The sequence below is a fragment of the Macadamia integrifolia genome, chromosome 7 (assembly GCF_013358625.1).
Source record: "Macadamia integrifolia cultivar HAES 741 chromosome 7, SCU_Mint_v3, whole genome shotgun sequence".
NCBI classification, from domain to species: domain Eukaryota; kingdom Viridiplantae; phylum Streptophyta; class Magnoliopsida; order Proteales; family Proteaceae; genus Macadamia; species Macadamia integrifolia.
Window position 1 is genome coordinate 15953501 of NC_056563.1, and position 15051 is coordinate 15968551.

Consider the following 15051-nt stretch of genomic DNA (forward strand, 5'->3'; position numbering starts at 1 on the left):
CCAGTGGTTCAGGCAAGAGTTGCATTTGTAGGTAGGGTCATCCCTACCTTCGTGACAGTAGACTGCCGCAATCCTGACGTCACTGGTGCTGATAACATCTGGCATGAGACCTATTACAAAAGTTCAAATTTGACCAGATTAGGGCAAGGGTGTAACACAATAATTATAGAGGCATAAAACTAATGAATCATATTACGAAGTTATGAGAGAATCTTATTAAAACCCATCTGAGAAGGGAAACTATTATCTCAGAGAACCAATTCAGTTTTATGCCAGGTAGATCCACTACAAAGCTATTTACTTACTCAAGAGGCTCATTGAAAGATTTAAAGCCTGCAAAAAAGATCGTCATATGGTCTTTATTGATCGGGAAAAAGCCTATGACATAGTCCCTAGAGAACTAATTTGGCATGTACTAGAGAAGAGGGTATCGATTAAATATATGGATATATTTAAGGATATACATAAGAACGCGGTGACTAGTGTGAGAATTGCGAGAGGGAAAGTAAGGGATTTCGTAGTTACAATTGGGCTACATCAAGGATTTGCTTCAAGCCCTTATCATCTGTTTGCGCTTATTATGGATGATTTAACAAGGGACATTCAAGATGTGGTCCTATGGGGTTTGCTCTTTGCTGATGATATTGTGTTGGTGGATAAGAAGCTCAATGAAATCTTTAGTCATACGAAGCTCGTGGATTAAACCCGCCAAGAAACTCCATATGGTATTTAGTGGTGAGTATTGTATACTTTTATTCCTCCAACTTATTGTATGTTTGGATTGTTTTAATCAAGGTTCAAAGTATCGGTCCGTATCATATCATATTATATCGGCTATATCATATTAGTACCAGTGTTGGTGGGTATCGATACGTATCGTATTGATATTGGGATCATTACAATACACAATACCGATACTTTAAACCTTGGTTTTAATTGCATATTTACATTTCCAATAGAAAACTTATATGTAGTCAATGTTTATAAATAGGGCTAATGTATAGTAGCATTCAACGTACACTAGCAAACTTGGGTCCAAACCACAAGTACTATTTTGGGTGTTTCTTTATGAAACTAATTCATTGAATGTGTAAAATGGTAAAAGTAATAAGTGCAAAAAAAAGGGGTAAACAAAACCATATTTTGGCCTCAAAACCTAGTTTTCAATTTTCGCCCAGAAAAATCCCAAGTTTTGGTTGAAACCCGAAACTTAGAACTTTGGCTACACATGGTGTCCAAGATTTCGGGTTTCGACCAGATGGAAATTTTTGAAACCTGGTCGAAACCTCTTCCCTTTTTTTTTCTTTTGGGGCCAATTCTAGAAATTTGGGTCGAAATTTCCGAAACTTGGAAATCTCGGGGTGGGTCAAAACCATCAAAATTTGCAAAATTTCCCCAACCTTAAAGTTGCTTCCGTTGTCCGTCACTACTCAACATTTTGTACCCCACCTCCTATACAATATCTTTTAAAAACTTATATATATACTTTGTATTCTTCTCCTTGGATGCATCCACAAACTTCAAGAAGACAGTCCTACCATCACACTAGACCATGAAGTTGATGATGGATTGTCTAGTGGGTCTAGTCCAACCATCACACATCACAATCACTCTACAGTCTTCCCATGTCCCCTATGTATCATCAATGTATTCCTCTAGGTCCTTTTTTTGTTGGGGAAAATAAACATTTTATAGTTCATATGCAGAGGGCTCCTTTAATCTGAATCCGATCATATGTAGAGGGCTCCTTCAATCTTGGGACAAGACCAAGACTAAGCATGTCATTCCTTACCACTTCGCTTATGGCTATTTTAGGCCCGCCCTTAGATCTTTTAGCTCCTTCAATCGGTATCCGATCACTCCTCCTTGAGAACTTTTGAATTATGTAGTTCTCTTAGATAATCATCAGGTCATGGATCGGAATATGGGTTGATAGAAAAATGTAAAGAAATTTTCTTATTTTGATTTCTATTATATTTTATGCTTAGCGGGGCTGTCAAGAATTCATTATCTCATTCCTCCTTTCATAAAGGTAGGTTGGGTGATAGATTGCCTTGGTGGTGGATATAACGTATGTAGGACACTTTGGCTTGACTGATTTATATGGTACGTCAGGTAGACAGCCGGTACCTTATTATAGTCTCTCGTAAGCTTGTGGCTGATTTGTAGTGGTGCATCAGGTTGACAACCGGCACTTATATAATTAGGCATGTCCTGTCAATCTTTTTGCATGGATCCTCACGCTCTTCCTTGTTTGGAATCTCCATGTAGCTGACCCCATTAAGTTGGGATAAGGTTTTGGATGTTGTTGTTGTTGTATGCAGAGGGCTCCTTCACTCCTGGGCCAGCCTTCCCCACAATGTAAAGTATGCTATGATAATATGGTCCCTCAGTGGCATTTGCTGGGATGTTGTAATGAAAGAACTACTTCGAGACGGCATTGCCCACTTTACAATTCCAACCAGACCAGACATACATTAGCTTTCATTGTCTGGTATGCAGAGTCCTATATATGGCATGATCGTGTTGAAGGATCTCATTGGGGTCATCATCATCTACAACTGGTTTTGGGGATGCCCTCACATTTTTTATCTCAAGAAAAGCAATTGTGTCTGCTTCTACTTTTTCTCTCCCTTGCCTTTGGTGCAGCTGCTCTAGACCTATAGAAACCAACTCCTTCCCCATCTTTGCAGCCCTAAACCACTCCACATCTAATGTGTGAGTTGGCTCAGCCTGTCGTATCCAGTTTCTGTCACTGCCTCATTAAACTTCTCCCTTGCCTTTTGCTTTTCCAACTTCCTCTGTGTTCCTTCATGAGGGCAGCCATGGCCTTCTGGAATCTGGACCTCAATACAAACCCTATGGCATTTTACATCCCTATAGCCACCAGCTTGATTCCACTTCACTAGTGCCCCCTTCCCCCGAATTTATCATCTTGCCACAATAATTTCAGTGTGCTCTTTTCTTGTCATCCCTTGTTGGTAATCCACACTTCCATGCTGTCTCCACTTCCACTATTAAACATTGTGCAATATTTTTACACCGTTGCATAAAAAAGTGTACATTTATTCGACATCATTTAAGACTCATGAAACAATAACATAGCTATTTCCTAATCTTTTCCTAACTCAAAAATTGTTCCTAGTTAAAAATGTTTTATAATTTTTAACAAATAATAATACCTTAATTTATCAAAAATAATCATGAAGTGAGACATTAATCATCATCTTTAGTTGAAAATACAACAACAAAACTTTTATAATTTCTGAATAATTTTCAAACCAAAACAGAATTTTTCCTGAATTTACTGCAGTTTTTCAAATTCTAAAAAAAATAAAATAATTAATTTTGGGACAGAAAAACAACTCCATGAGGCCAATGATCGGCCAATAGTGTCTTAATACATAAAATTGAGCTCCAACCACTACATAGTAACCCTATTTTTTTTCCAAAAATTTATTGCATGAAAAAAACATTTTTTTTCCCATAGTTAATAACAAAAATATTAAATCCAGCTCCATGAAATCATTTGTTGGGCTATGCTGGGTAAGATATAAAAAATTGAATGGCAAACGCTAAAGTATTTACATTATTTTATTTTATTTTTTTTGGAAAAGTGATACTTTCAACTTTAAATCTTTTGCAAATCTTCAACAATGTAGAAAATTTTCGCTCCTGATGTGTTCCACTACTGCCCAAAAACTTGTTCCATGCTTGTATGGAAATGATTTGGCCAAAAATCACAAAACCCCAATTTTTCCAACCCTTTTTGTCGAAATTTGTGAAGTGTCCGAACTTGACATTTATTATCATAGTTGTCAAGGTGTCACCTAGGCGTCCAGGTTCTTTCTTAGGTCTAAGGCGACAAAACAACTTGCTGACAGATCTCGAGTTTATGTTGATCTTTTTAATTGCTTTGTTTCTAGATGAATATGCTTATATTTATCCTATAGGTATTATTATACGTTGATTTTTTTCATATTAGGTCATCACTTACATAATTATATGATATGGCTTATATGTTTCATATAATAATAATTCTATTAATTATCATTGCTATATTTTATAGTTATATACTGCACGCCTAAGGTGCGTGAGCAACACTTAGGCACGTGCCTTGTCGCCTAGGAGCCCCTCCAAAGCCTTGGGTCACCTCTACAACTATATTTCAAAACGATACTGAAACCAAGCATTTCATCGGCCGAAATTTCAAACGCAAAACTGCAAGCCTTACATATCATTCAAGGTTCGTTTCGACATTTGTCGAATCCGAAAGATTTTGCGAAATTTCGCAAAATTTCTACGTAACCTTGAATTATGGATGAAGTGGAACTAAGGTGGTTGATTGGAAAATAATGGCTAGGAAGAAAAGCATTTGGGTTGGCTATATCTAATGCTAGGCTTCTCCAAAATGATTCTATTTGGAGAATAGCTATTTGTTTTGATGCGCTTCTTGTGTCTAGAGGTAGAGGAGGATACTTAATCTCAGGCCTCTAGCTCTTGGGGTTGCTATATCTAAGATTGAGAATGGTGCCACCACAAGCCTTTGGCTTGACCATTGGCACCCTATGGGTGTGCTTCTTCCCCTTGTCGGTGCCAGAGTCATCTACAACTTGAGGCTTCACAGACAATCTTGTGGCAGACATCCTTTGCCTTGATGGTTGGGCTCCTCTCCCTTTCTCCCAGTTGGCCACTATTTGGAATGTCTTGCCTTCCATCCCGAGAAGACCTAGAGGTTCAAGTGATAGTGTTTCTTGGTCTCCTTCCTCTACAGGTCTGTTTACTTCCAAGTCAGCTTGGGAACTCACCCAATCTCGTGCCCTTTTCTCTCCTTGGTGCAAGTTGGTTTGATTTAAGGGCCATGTCCCCAGTCACAACTTCGTGTGGTGGGCCTTCTTTAACTACCTTCCAATGCTGTCTTTCTCATGCGCCGACAGATCCCAGTCTCCTCAACCTGTTACCCTTGTTGGAATGCCTTTGAAGACGTCGATCATCTCTTCTTTGCTTTCCCCTTCTCTTCGATTTGGTCCGGCCTTTTAGATAAATGTTATCCTAGGAAAAGAAGGATTTTACCCTTTTGAGAGGGAATGATTTTCGTAGATATGACCTTAGCTTGCAGATCTATCTCTGATGTGGTAGGTAAACTTGCTTTTGGAGCGTCGATTTGTCCTCGGTTGGACGGAGTGCAACCCAGGAAATGGTCAACGAAATCAAGAACTTTCCAGCAGATTTCGGACTACATAGCCTTTGATATCAAATGTAAAGGATCTGTGTTCTCCTCTAGATGTGTTTTCTCCCTAAGGAACATGCTCTATACCCCTGTCCCCCCTTCTTAAGAGGTGTGGGGTGTGCTTTCTTTTTGCCCCAAAAATTTTTTTTTTGGGGGGGGGGGGGGTTGGGGTTCTCCTTTCTCTCCTTTTTGTAATGATTTTTTATTCTACCCAAAAAAAAAGGTGGTTGACTGAAGCCAGCTTCAGCAAGTGACACATCCTCTTTCAATGGGCTCCTGGTGAGATAGTGCCATTCGATTGAGAGGATTCAGCGTTTATAAGTCCGTTAATGATGATACAAACGTGAATTTCTAACCATAACTAAATCTTCCATTTTAGAGAGGATATTGATAAACGATGAGTTTAGTTTACTAGAGCTATTGACATATTGTTTCAGCTCAGTGGAAACCAAATGCTTTTCCTCAGGAGGGGCCCGTTTCCACCCAGCAACACCTCTCCACGAATCAAGCCCAATCGAGACCGCTTCAGGGAACGTCATACAAATAAATCATTCACCCCCTTATGCATCTTGCAGATTGGAACTTGGTCTTTTTGAACTGTGGATATGACAGCGGTTGACCTATAGAGTTCCAGTCCATTGGGAAGTGCATCAAATTATACCTGACTAAAAATAGGTACTGTAGACATTCTCTCATTTCTATCCGGAACATCTTGTCTCTCATTTCTCAAAAGAATCCGATGTTCAGAAGCCATTCGAAATTGAACCGAGATGGAGCTTTGACTCATGCTCTTGGAGCCGTTTTATGGCGAGACGGCCGAGCGGTTGTCAGATTGTCACCTTGACAGAAATAAGATGCAAATGTAAATTTAATGCCATATGTGGCTAAGTGTGAGTTTCCTTATAAAATCACTATACTTTTCTGAATTGAAAACCTTGTCAATGGAAACTGAAGAACTGCTATGGTTTGGAATAAAATTCTGGATTCACGATTCCACGCAATGACTAGCTTCTTCCATCTCAGTGATCTCCTATCCGGCTCTAATGTAGTTCACTATTCAGAGAAAGTAGGTACAGTGGGGTATGTATGGGGTTGTCATACACATCTTTCTCTTAGTTCTTTGAATGGTTTCTACAAACAAATTAAAGATGTGAAGATTTCAGTTCTGTAGGGTTGGTTTGAGAATAAGTGTCTGAGTTGTTGCCACCTTGCTTATGCTGATCTAACTTTTCTTTGCCTTTCTACCCCCTTTCAAGATATCTGTTTATCTTCTCTTATTTAATTTTGACTTATGTAAACAATGATAATCTGTTTTTTGGTGAAACATTATTTATGTTATTCAATGTACTTATCAGAAAGGGCGTCTCCCATCTGCCGAGAAAGAAACAGTTTCTGCTAGCAATGAGGGTGCTGTTTCTGATTTAATGGAACATCATGATCAATTTGTAGGCTCTATGCAGTCTCGCTTGACCAAATTACAGGTGATTTCTGTTTTCCATGGGCTGTAGTAAGTTTTCATTTATATATTACTGTAATATTTTTTGGGCATTTACTGATTGACTTGTTATCTTCATTAAAGCCACCCATATGGTTCATTTATATATTACTGCAATATTTTTTGGGCATTTACTGATTAACTTGTGCTATCTTATTCATCTTTTCAATCTTATGCTTCCAATGTCCTACCCTTCTTTTTTCTTCCCCTTTAGGGTGTGTGTGTGTGTGTGTTAGCTGGGTCACCAAGTTTTCTCTGCTAAGTGATAAATTCCTGCCACATTGCGGGATGTAGCCAAGCTTGACTGTCCATTAAATTGATGGTCTCCTAAATTCCATATGCTAAGGTTTTTGTCCAACCCAGCGGTCTGGCCCATAGTTAAAACACATTTTAAACGGCTTACAGTTTTTTTTTTTTGCTTGTTAAACGTGTACTGCTGAACTGGTCCCAAACGAATGCCAAAAAAAGGTTCATTTGAGCTCAACGTTCTATACACATTTAAAACACATTTCTGTTTTTTTGAAACGAAAAACAGAACGGATGCTATTACCCAATGTTACCCAGAGTGAGCCACAAAAATCTTAACTTTAATATCAAAGTCAATACCTAGCCTCTTTGCCCAAGGCGGGGATGTGACAAAAATCATAAACTGATGATTATATTGTAATCAATACCTAGACTCCTTGCCCAAAGCAGAGATGGGCGTACTTAATGCTTTTCCTCGCATCGCATGTTTGCATTTTTTTTGGAACTCACTCCTATGCCTTTTCTTTTGTTGTCCAATGTGGGACTGAGGCCATTTATCAGTTCTAATCACTTTGTCATGAGACTCACAACTGTGGGTGGTCATCTGCTTCCACATGGGCACCTGTTTATGCTCCTTGACCTGTTTGCTCATCATCCAACTCTCCTAATGTTTGGGCGTCACTGGGAATGGGCCTAAATTCCTTAGATCCTAACTTCCTAAGATGAGTATGAGACGGTAGACCAATACAACAAATTTGCATGTTTATCATGAGGCCTGTCCACCCAGCTTGAGCTTAAGATTCAACAATACCCCTCGTTGTTGATCTAGAAATAAAAAATGTACGGAACTTCTAAAGATTCTTTTAATGGCAGAAGCCTCCCTCCCTTGTTAATTTGATAATTGAACTGTGGAAGTTTTTTGTAGGTGATCCGCCGGTATTGGGAGAGGAATGATGTGAAGGGGGCCATTTCTGCAATGGAAAAGATGGGTGATCATGCTGTAAGTGTAGTGTTGATAGTAGTCCTGGGAACTAAATATTTAGTGTCTGTATCATGACATTGTCTGTCTGCGGTGCCATACAGGTTCTTGCTGATGTAATCAGCATTTTTACTGAAAAAATTGATATAGTTACACTGGATATCTGCACATGCCTCTTGCCGCTCCTTACAGTTCTTCTGGGAAGCAACATGGATAGGTAAGAACTTGGCAGAAGTCTACTGTTGGTTTTTTTGGTGTACTCCGATGTGCACCACAGTTATGCATTTTGTGCCTTAGGCTTGATGTGTGACTTTTGTCGCTTCATTATGTTGCGCCTGGAACTACACTAAGCTGCATGCCGTTGTGCGCCTTTTGTGTACTTGAGTGCCTTGATATACCTTTCTGGTTTGTCTGCTCTATTCAAGGATAAGATCTTTTTGTTCAACTAGGGAGCAGCACTGGGATTTACTCTGGTTCAGAAATTAGGGGTCACTCCCTTATTTTGCATGTCAGTTGCTTATATAGCTTAGGTAAGGTGCCGCAAAACCCTTCCCGACAAGCAGAACAATTTGTTTTCCCGCATTCTGCCTAGTTGTATCCTTCTCCCTTTGATCTGGTTAGCTTGCTGGTTAAGGCGTTATTTCGGGCCTATCACCTGCGAGTCAGTCCCTTCACTCTGGAACCTACTTGAATGGACAGAAGGACAGATACCAGACAGACGGTACTTCTGCTTGGCTTAACTTGCTTGCTTTGTAATGAAAGAGCAAATGACCTTTCTACAATAGACAGATCACTTGAAAATACTGCCGGCTTCTTCAACTACTCTTTCCCGACAGTCAGAACTGGAGATGCATTCTTTGATCCACCGGCTTAGCTTAGCTTAGATAAAACTCCTTCTGTTTCGGTCTTACGCAGAAAGGATTACGGCTGGATGATGTTCAGTCAGAACCCTTTAGAGCTAGAGAACAGTTAAAATCACCATGACTCTGGTGGATTAAAAATTTAGTATTCCGCTTTCATGGAATAGCAAACAGAACCTTAGTATTGGCTACCAAAGTCACGCGATTCATACAGAGATTGCACAAATCTCAATTCCAAACATGGAATTTTTTCATGTGCACGTGACTTCCACAATTTGAGTGAAAGGATTTTGGTGTTGACATTTTCAACCCAAACTAAGAATGACTCCATACGAACACCTGTATTGCCTTGACTACGCCCCTAATAGAGTCAAGGCAATGGTGTTCTATGATCAGCTTGACCACTGGGAGAGAGTGGTCTACAATCAGCTAGCTGATGGAGGGCCGGTAGGGGTAGAGAAGAATATCCTGAGATGGGTCTCAGAGTTGCATGGGAGAGGGAGAAATCACACTAAGAGAGAGGGGGGTGGGAGAATCACACACACAACCCTAAGGCTCTCAAACATTCAAACTCAATTCATATTTTCTATTCTCTGATTTTGCCCACCGGTTACAACCAATATATAGGGAAAATGAAAGACATAATTAGAAACCAATTGAAACAAGGAAACAAAGTGCAAACCAACTCTCTAAATCCTACGTGAACCTAACTTGCTAAAATAAAGTGAATAAAATAAAATCAAAGACAATCTTCCTAAATAAAGTAAATTTCTAAAATCCTACTAGACTAAGGACTCAATATGGGTCTAGTACATCTTTGGCTGGATACCCAGATGGGTATGGATCGCTCCATGGGTGCGTATTTGCATCAATTCCCCCAGAGTTGAGGAAAATTTGTCCACGAGTTTTGTAGAACGGGAGAATCAACACCAATCGATCAATATCCATCCTTGCATATATGAAGTAAACATCAAAACCATGAGCGAATGCTATGAAATCCACGACGCGAAGTTCATAGGTGAAGTAGTGACTCGGAAAAATAAAATCGATCAGTTCACTGAAGAGTTCAACCGATTTAAATTTTCCCACAAGTTGATCTTCAATTTTCAACGATGCCATCTCATCTTCCACCATTGGTGACTCATCTTCTAGCTCGTCTACCTGTTGCTCAATGGCTAAGATCACATAGTTGAAGGTAGAGTGTGCTTGGGCTTCGAAGTCCGTACAATGTCGTTGAACCTCATTGAGCTTCTCTTCTATTAGTTGCATTTGTTGACGGATATCCAGTAAAAGATTTGTATCATAGTGGGAACTTCCTCTAGCCTTGTAATTATGTTTTTTTTTTTTTTTTGCACTATTGTTGGATACTCAAGGCAAGGAGTGAGTGGTAGAATGGTAAATTAGTAGAAGTTTTTTAGTGAGTGGCTGGCTTGTAAATATGGAAAACAACATATACTGTATAAGGGGAGAGGCAATTTTGGAAGCAAGTGAAATAGGGATCAGACAAAGAATAAGGAAGAATGATAGGGGTAGTTTTGGAATAATAAGAAAGTTATTAAAAGAAAGGACAAAAGGGAGCATCGGGGCTGCACTGTGACTACCGTTAGAAGGCAAGGGAATCTCTTCTTAGAGACGAGAAACCAGCAAGGGTCTTCTGCTCTGTCGAAGGAACTGAAGCCAGGAAACTGTGATGCCAGCAGTTCTTTGAAGCTGCTGTGAGGAAAAACTAACCAAGGGCTTCGATGATCAGTGGTGAAGTGGACGCATACCAGCGGTGATGGAAGAAGTTGGGAATAGGTGCGTCTCCATCTCTCTCTCTTCTTGTCTTCTCTTCTTCTTCTTCTTCTTCTTCTTTCACTTCTTTTTTTTTTGACAGAACCCTAGACTCTAGAGAGGGTATTTTGATGGCGATTTTGGGGGGGAAAAAGGGTTGGTGGAGGTTGATTAGCATGGCATCAAAGGAAGGGTTGGTTTCAGTAGGTCGCTCTTTTTATTTTTTTTTGGTGCTACTGGAACCTCTCGATCAAAGGCAAAAGAAAACAAAAGGCAGCGTGGGTTTCAGTAGGGTTGAAGGGATGGGGTGGGTGAGAGATGGTGGTGGGTTTTTTTTCCCCTAAGACTTCTTTGTTTGCAACAGACTTTTTTTTTTTGGCTCAGCCTCGGCAGAGTAGTTTTGTCTTGGCTGAATAGGAAAGAGGAAGGGGAAGGATGGGATGGGATACTTTGGCTCTGATACCAATTGATGGAGGGCCAGTAGGGGTAGAGAAGAATTTCCTGAGATGGGTCTTAGAGTTGCAGGGGACAGGGAGAAATTGCACTAGGAGGGGGGAGAATCACACACACAGCCCTAAGGCTCTCAAACATTCAAACTCAGTTCATATTTTCTATTCTCTGATTTTGTCCACCGGTTACAACCAATATATAGGGAAAATAAAAGACATAATTAGAAACCAACTGAAATAAGGAAACTACCCTAAACAAGGAAACAAGGAGTCCACTTTTGTGGGTAGACTTTGCGATTGCCTTTGACCTATGCATTGCAAATACTTTCTTTGATAAGAGAAGAACATTTAATTACCTATAAAAGTGGACACCATGCAAGCCAAACAGACTTCTTCTTAATTAGAAGGTCTGTTAGACGATTGTGTAAAGATTGTAAGGTTATTCCCGGAGAGAGCGTAGCCACTCAACATAGATTGGTGGTGTTGGATATGTACTTTAGTATTAGGAAAAACATGAAGGCTAAGCCGGCTTGCCTTGAGATAAAGTGGGGGTGGCTCCAAGGAGTCCCTCGTGATACTTTTACCGACAAAGTAATCCGACAAGGGAAGTAGGATGTTAAAGGAGAGACCAACAAAATGTGGACTGAGATGATGACATGTATTAAAAAAGTCGCTAAAGATGTTCTAGGGTTGTCAAAAGGTTTACGTCATTATCCTAGGGAGACTTGGTGGTGGGATGATGAGGTCCAGGTAGCCATCAACAAGAAGAAAGAGTTCTTCAAGAATTGGCAAAGGAATGACGAGACAGAGGATAAAATGAGATACTATGCAGCCAGAAATGAAGCCCGGAAGATTGTTGGGAAAGCAAGAGCGAAAAAGTATGACGACCTTTATGTACATCTTAATAAAAAAAAAAAGAGAGATTTATCGGATAGCCAAAATAAGAGAAAGGAAGAGCAGGGATTTAGACCATGTCAAATGCATCGAAAGCGAGGATGGGAGATTATTAATAAGGAATGAAGAAATTTTGGACAGATGGGGTGATTATTTCAGCAACCTACTTAATGGAGATACCTTAACTGATGGGCTGGTCCTAGGAGATAGGGGGATATCTTGGCTAATCAAACTTTTTAACAGTAATTCCTAATGACTGGAGGAGAAGCATTATTGTTCTTATTTACAAGAATAAAGGTGATATCTAGAACTGCATTAACTATAGAGGTATAAAACTGATAAGTTATACCATGAAGCTTTGGGAAAAAGTTATTGAAGCCCGCTTAAGAAGAGAAAATAATCTCTCTCAGAACCAGTTTGGTTTTATGTCTAGGCGATCTACGCCAGATGTTATTTACCTTCTAAAGAGGCTTATGGAGATATTTAGAGCATACAAAAGGAACCTCCACATGGTATTTATAGACCTTGAAAAAGCCTATGACATAGACCCTAGAGAGCTCATATGGAATGTTCTAGAGAAGAATAGGGACTCAAGTACCTATGTGGATATAATTAAGAACATGCACATGGACATAGTGACAAGTGTCAGAACTGCTAAGGGCCAAAGTAGTGAATTCCCAATTACAATTGGGTTACATCAAGGATCAACGCTAAGTCCGTATCTATTTGTGCTCATCATGGATGATCTAACTAGACACATCCAAGATGAGGTCCCTTGGTGCATGCTATTCGCTGACAATATTATTCTCATAGATGAGATGCATAAGGGATTAATACTAAGTTGGAGTTATGGAGAATGAATTTGGAATCAAGAGGTTTTAAAATAAGCAGAACAAAAGACTGAGTATATGAGATGTAACTTTAGCCAAACCAGGACAGTTGATGAAGCAGTGAAACTCGAGGATCGAGAACTGTCACAAAGTAATTGCTTTCGATACTTGTGGTCAACCATTCAGAAAGAAGGGGATATAGAGGATGATGTCTCCCACAGAATTAAAGTAGGCTGGATGAAGTGGAGAGGTGCTACGGGAGTGTTGTGTGACAAATGTATGTCTACTAAACTTAAAGGAAAATTCTATAAGATGGTGATAAGACCAGCTATGACTTGTTGGGTGGAATGCTGGGCAATTAAAAAGAGTAATGTAGAAAAATTGGGCGTAGCAAAGATGAGAATGCTGAGGGGATGTGTGGTAAGACAAGGAGAGATAGTGTAAGAAATGATTGTATCAGATCATTTGGGTGTCGCACCAATTTAGGACAATCTCCGCGAGAGCTGTCTAAGGTGGTATGGACATATCCAACGGAGAACCATTGATGCACCAGTAAGGAGGAGTGACCAAATTCAAATGCAAGACGCTAAGAGAGGAAAGGGCTGACCTAAACTGACTTTAGGAGAAGTGGTGAGAAAATACATGCAAAAGCTTGGTCTCAACCCAAGTACGGCTGCAGATAGAGCTGTTTGGAGGACAAAGTCCTGTGTATCCAACTACTTTTAGGGGAATGTTCCCGAACGCTGCTCTAACTTTGTGTTTTACCGCTCCTTTTGCTTCTTCATTTTCTTCTATTACTATTCGCTTCTATTGGATCCATGTAGCGGACCCCATTTAGTTGGGATAAGTTAATGGTTGTTGTTGTTGTTTTTGTTGTTGTTGTTGTTGTTGTTGTTGTTGTTTTTATATGCATGCTTCTGAAATTGCACTTCACTTCAGTCTGGAAGGCATCTTGGTGCCTACTTTGCTTCTCTCTCCTTATTAAGAAAAGCTGCTCTGATGGTCAATCAACAGAAGCTAAAAAAGTTAGCTCAGTTTTTTCCGTCAATGAATGTGTGAAAGCATTTTGTGTTGTCAGTGTGCCGCTGTCCTTCATTTCATGTAATTATTTATGAAACCATACTGTCTAGGGGCCGGCTCATGCAACCATTCTACCTGTATGTCTGAACTGGATCTTGCATTACTTTCTGTCGGTATTTGACAGTCTGTCCTATTTTCAGGCATTTAGGCATCTCCCTGGAAACGCTGCTGAAATTAGTCAGAATATATGGTTCTGTGATCCGTTCTACACTGTCAGCCTCGTCATCTGTTGGTGTTGATATCCAGGCAGAACAGAGGTGTGCTTGGCTTTGTTTTGTCTCTATTCTCACATGCTCTTGTTTTGATATTTGAAAACTTACTTTTAGAAGGCTTGGTGATGCTTTTTAATTGGCTCCAGGCTGGAGCGTTGCAATCTATGTTTTATTGAACTTGAAAAGGTGAAACGCTGCCTTCCTTCCCTTGTAAGGTAAGTGTTCTTTCATTCATTTACCTTTTACCTCTCGCTATGCCAATTTGCATATTATCTTTTTTCTTTTCACAGAAGAGGAGGGTTGGTTGCTAAGTCTGCACAGGAGTTGAACCTAGCTCTTCAAGAAGTTCTATGAGTAAAAAAGTGCTATCATACGTAGTGGAATGCTATTATTTTGGCCTCCATTCCCCTGCAATATGGATACGTTTCTTCTTTGAGGAAACAGGATTGTGCATTAGTACTGCGTTATATTGTTACAATCACATTTGTTTCCTGTCGTTTGTGTTGTCTGACCCTGTATGTACATGCTAAGCTGGGTCATTAACTACGGAAAACCACAGCGAACAGATATTTACAGCTTACCAGACACGGTTTGACGGAAGTCAGGCCAAGAGGATCCCAGGCGGTAGATACCCTAACCCCATTGCGCTTTGGAGCTCTAGCTGACTAGTCCGACTGGTTTTTCAATTTGTAACTTTTGGCTGCATGAGTGAAAGCTTGTATCAATCAATTTCACGATTCATATTATAGTAGACTACTGTATTTTTGTGTCAATTTAATTGAAAATTCTTGAATTGCTTGGCTCTTTTATTGGTTACTTGGAGTTCTAATGAAATTCTCTTTCGCCCACAAATTTGGATCTTTTTTTTTTTTTTTTTTAAATGAAAACCAAAAGCATTCATTCCAAGAGAAAAAGTTCCAACATCATGTTCAGCACTACCTGTATTCTTAGCCCTTCTTACCTTATATGCTTGCCTACTAACAACTGAAAGTACATACTCATC

At 39.7% G+C, this 15051-nt stretch overlaps 1 protein-coding gene across 4 annotated transcripts in view; it reads left to right on the forward strand.

Moving 5' to 3' along the window:
• LOC122083506 (katanin p80 WD40 repeat-containing subunit B1 homolog KTN80.4-like) overlaps nucleotides 1–14841 on the forward strand; it is a 66503-nt gene extending 51662 nt beyond the window's left edge. For all 4 annotated transcript variants that reach the window (XM_042651342.1, XM_042651343.1, XM_042651341.1 and 1 more), the window contains 6 exons: nucleotides 6586–6711; nucleotides 7897–7971; nucleotides 8055–8167; nucleotides 13977–14093; nucleotides 14195–14263; nucleotides 14339–14841. In XM_042651342.1, the coding sequence (XP_042507276.1) occupies nucleotides 6586–6711; nucleotides 7897–7971; nucleotides 8055–8167; nucleotides 13977–14093; nucleotides 14195–14263; nucleotides 14339–14402 (564 nt within the window). In that variant the 3' untranslated portion in view covers nucleotides 14403–14841. The remainder of the gene's footprint in view (nucleotides 1–6585; nucleotides 6712–7896; nucleotides 7972–8054; nucleotides 8168–13976; nucleotides 14094–14194; nucleotides 14264–14338) is intronic.
• The last annotated feature ends 210 nt before the right edge of the window (nucleotides 14842–15051 follow it).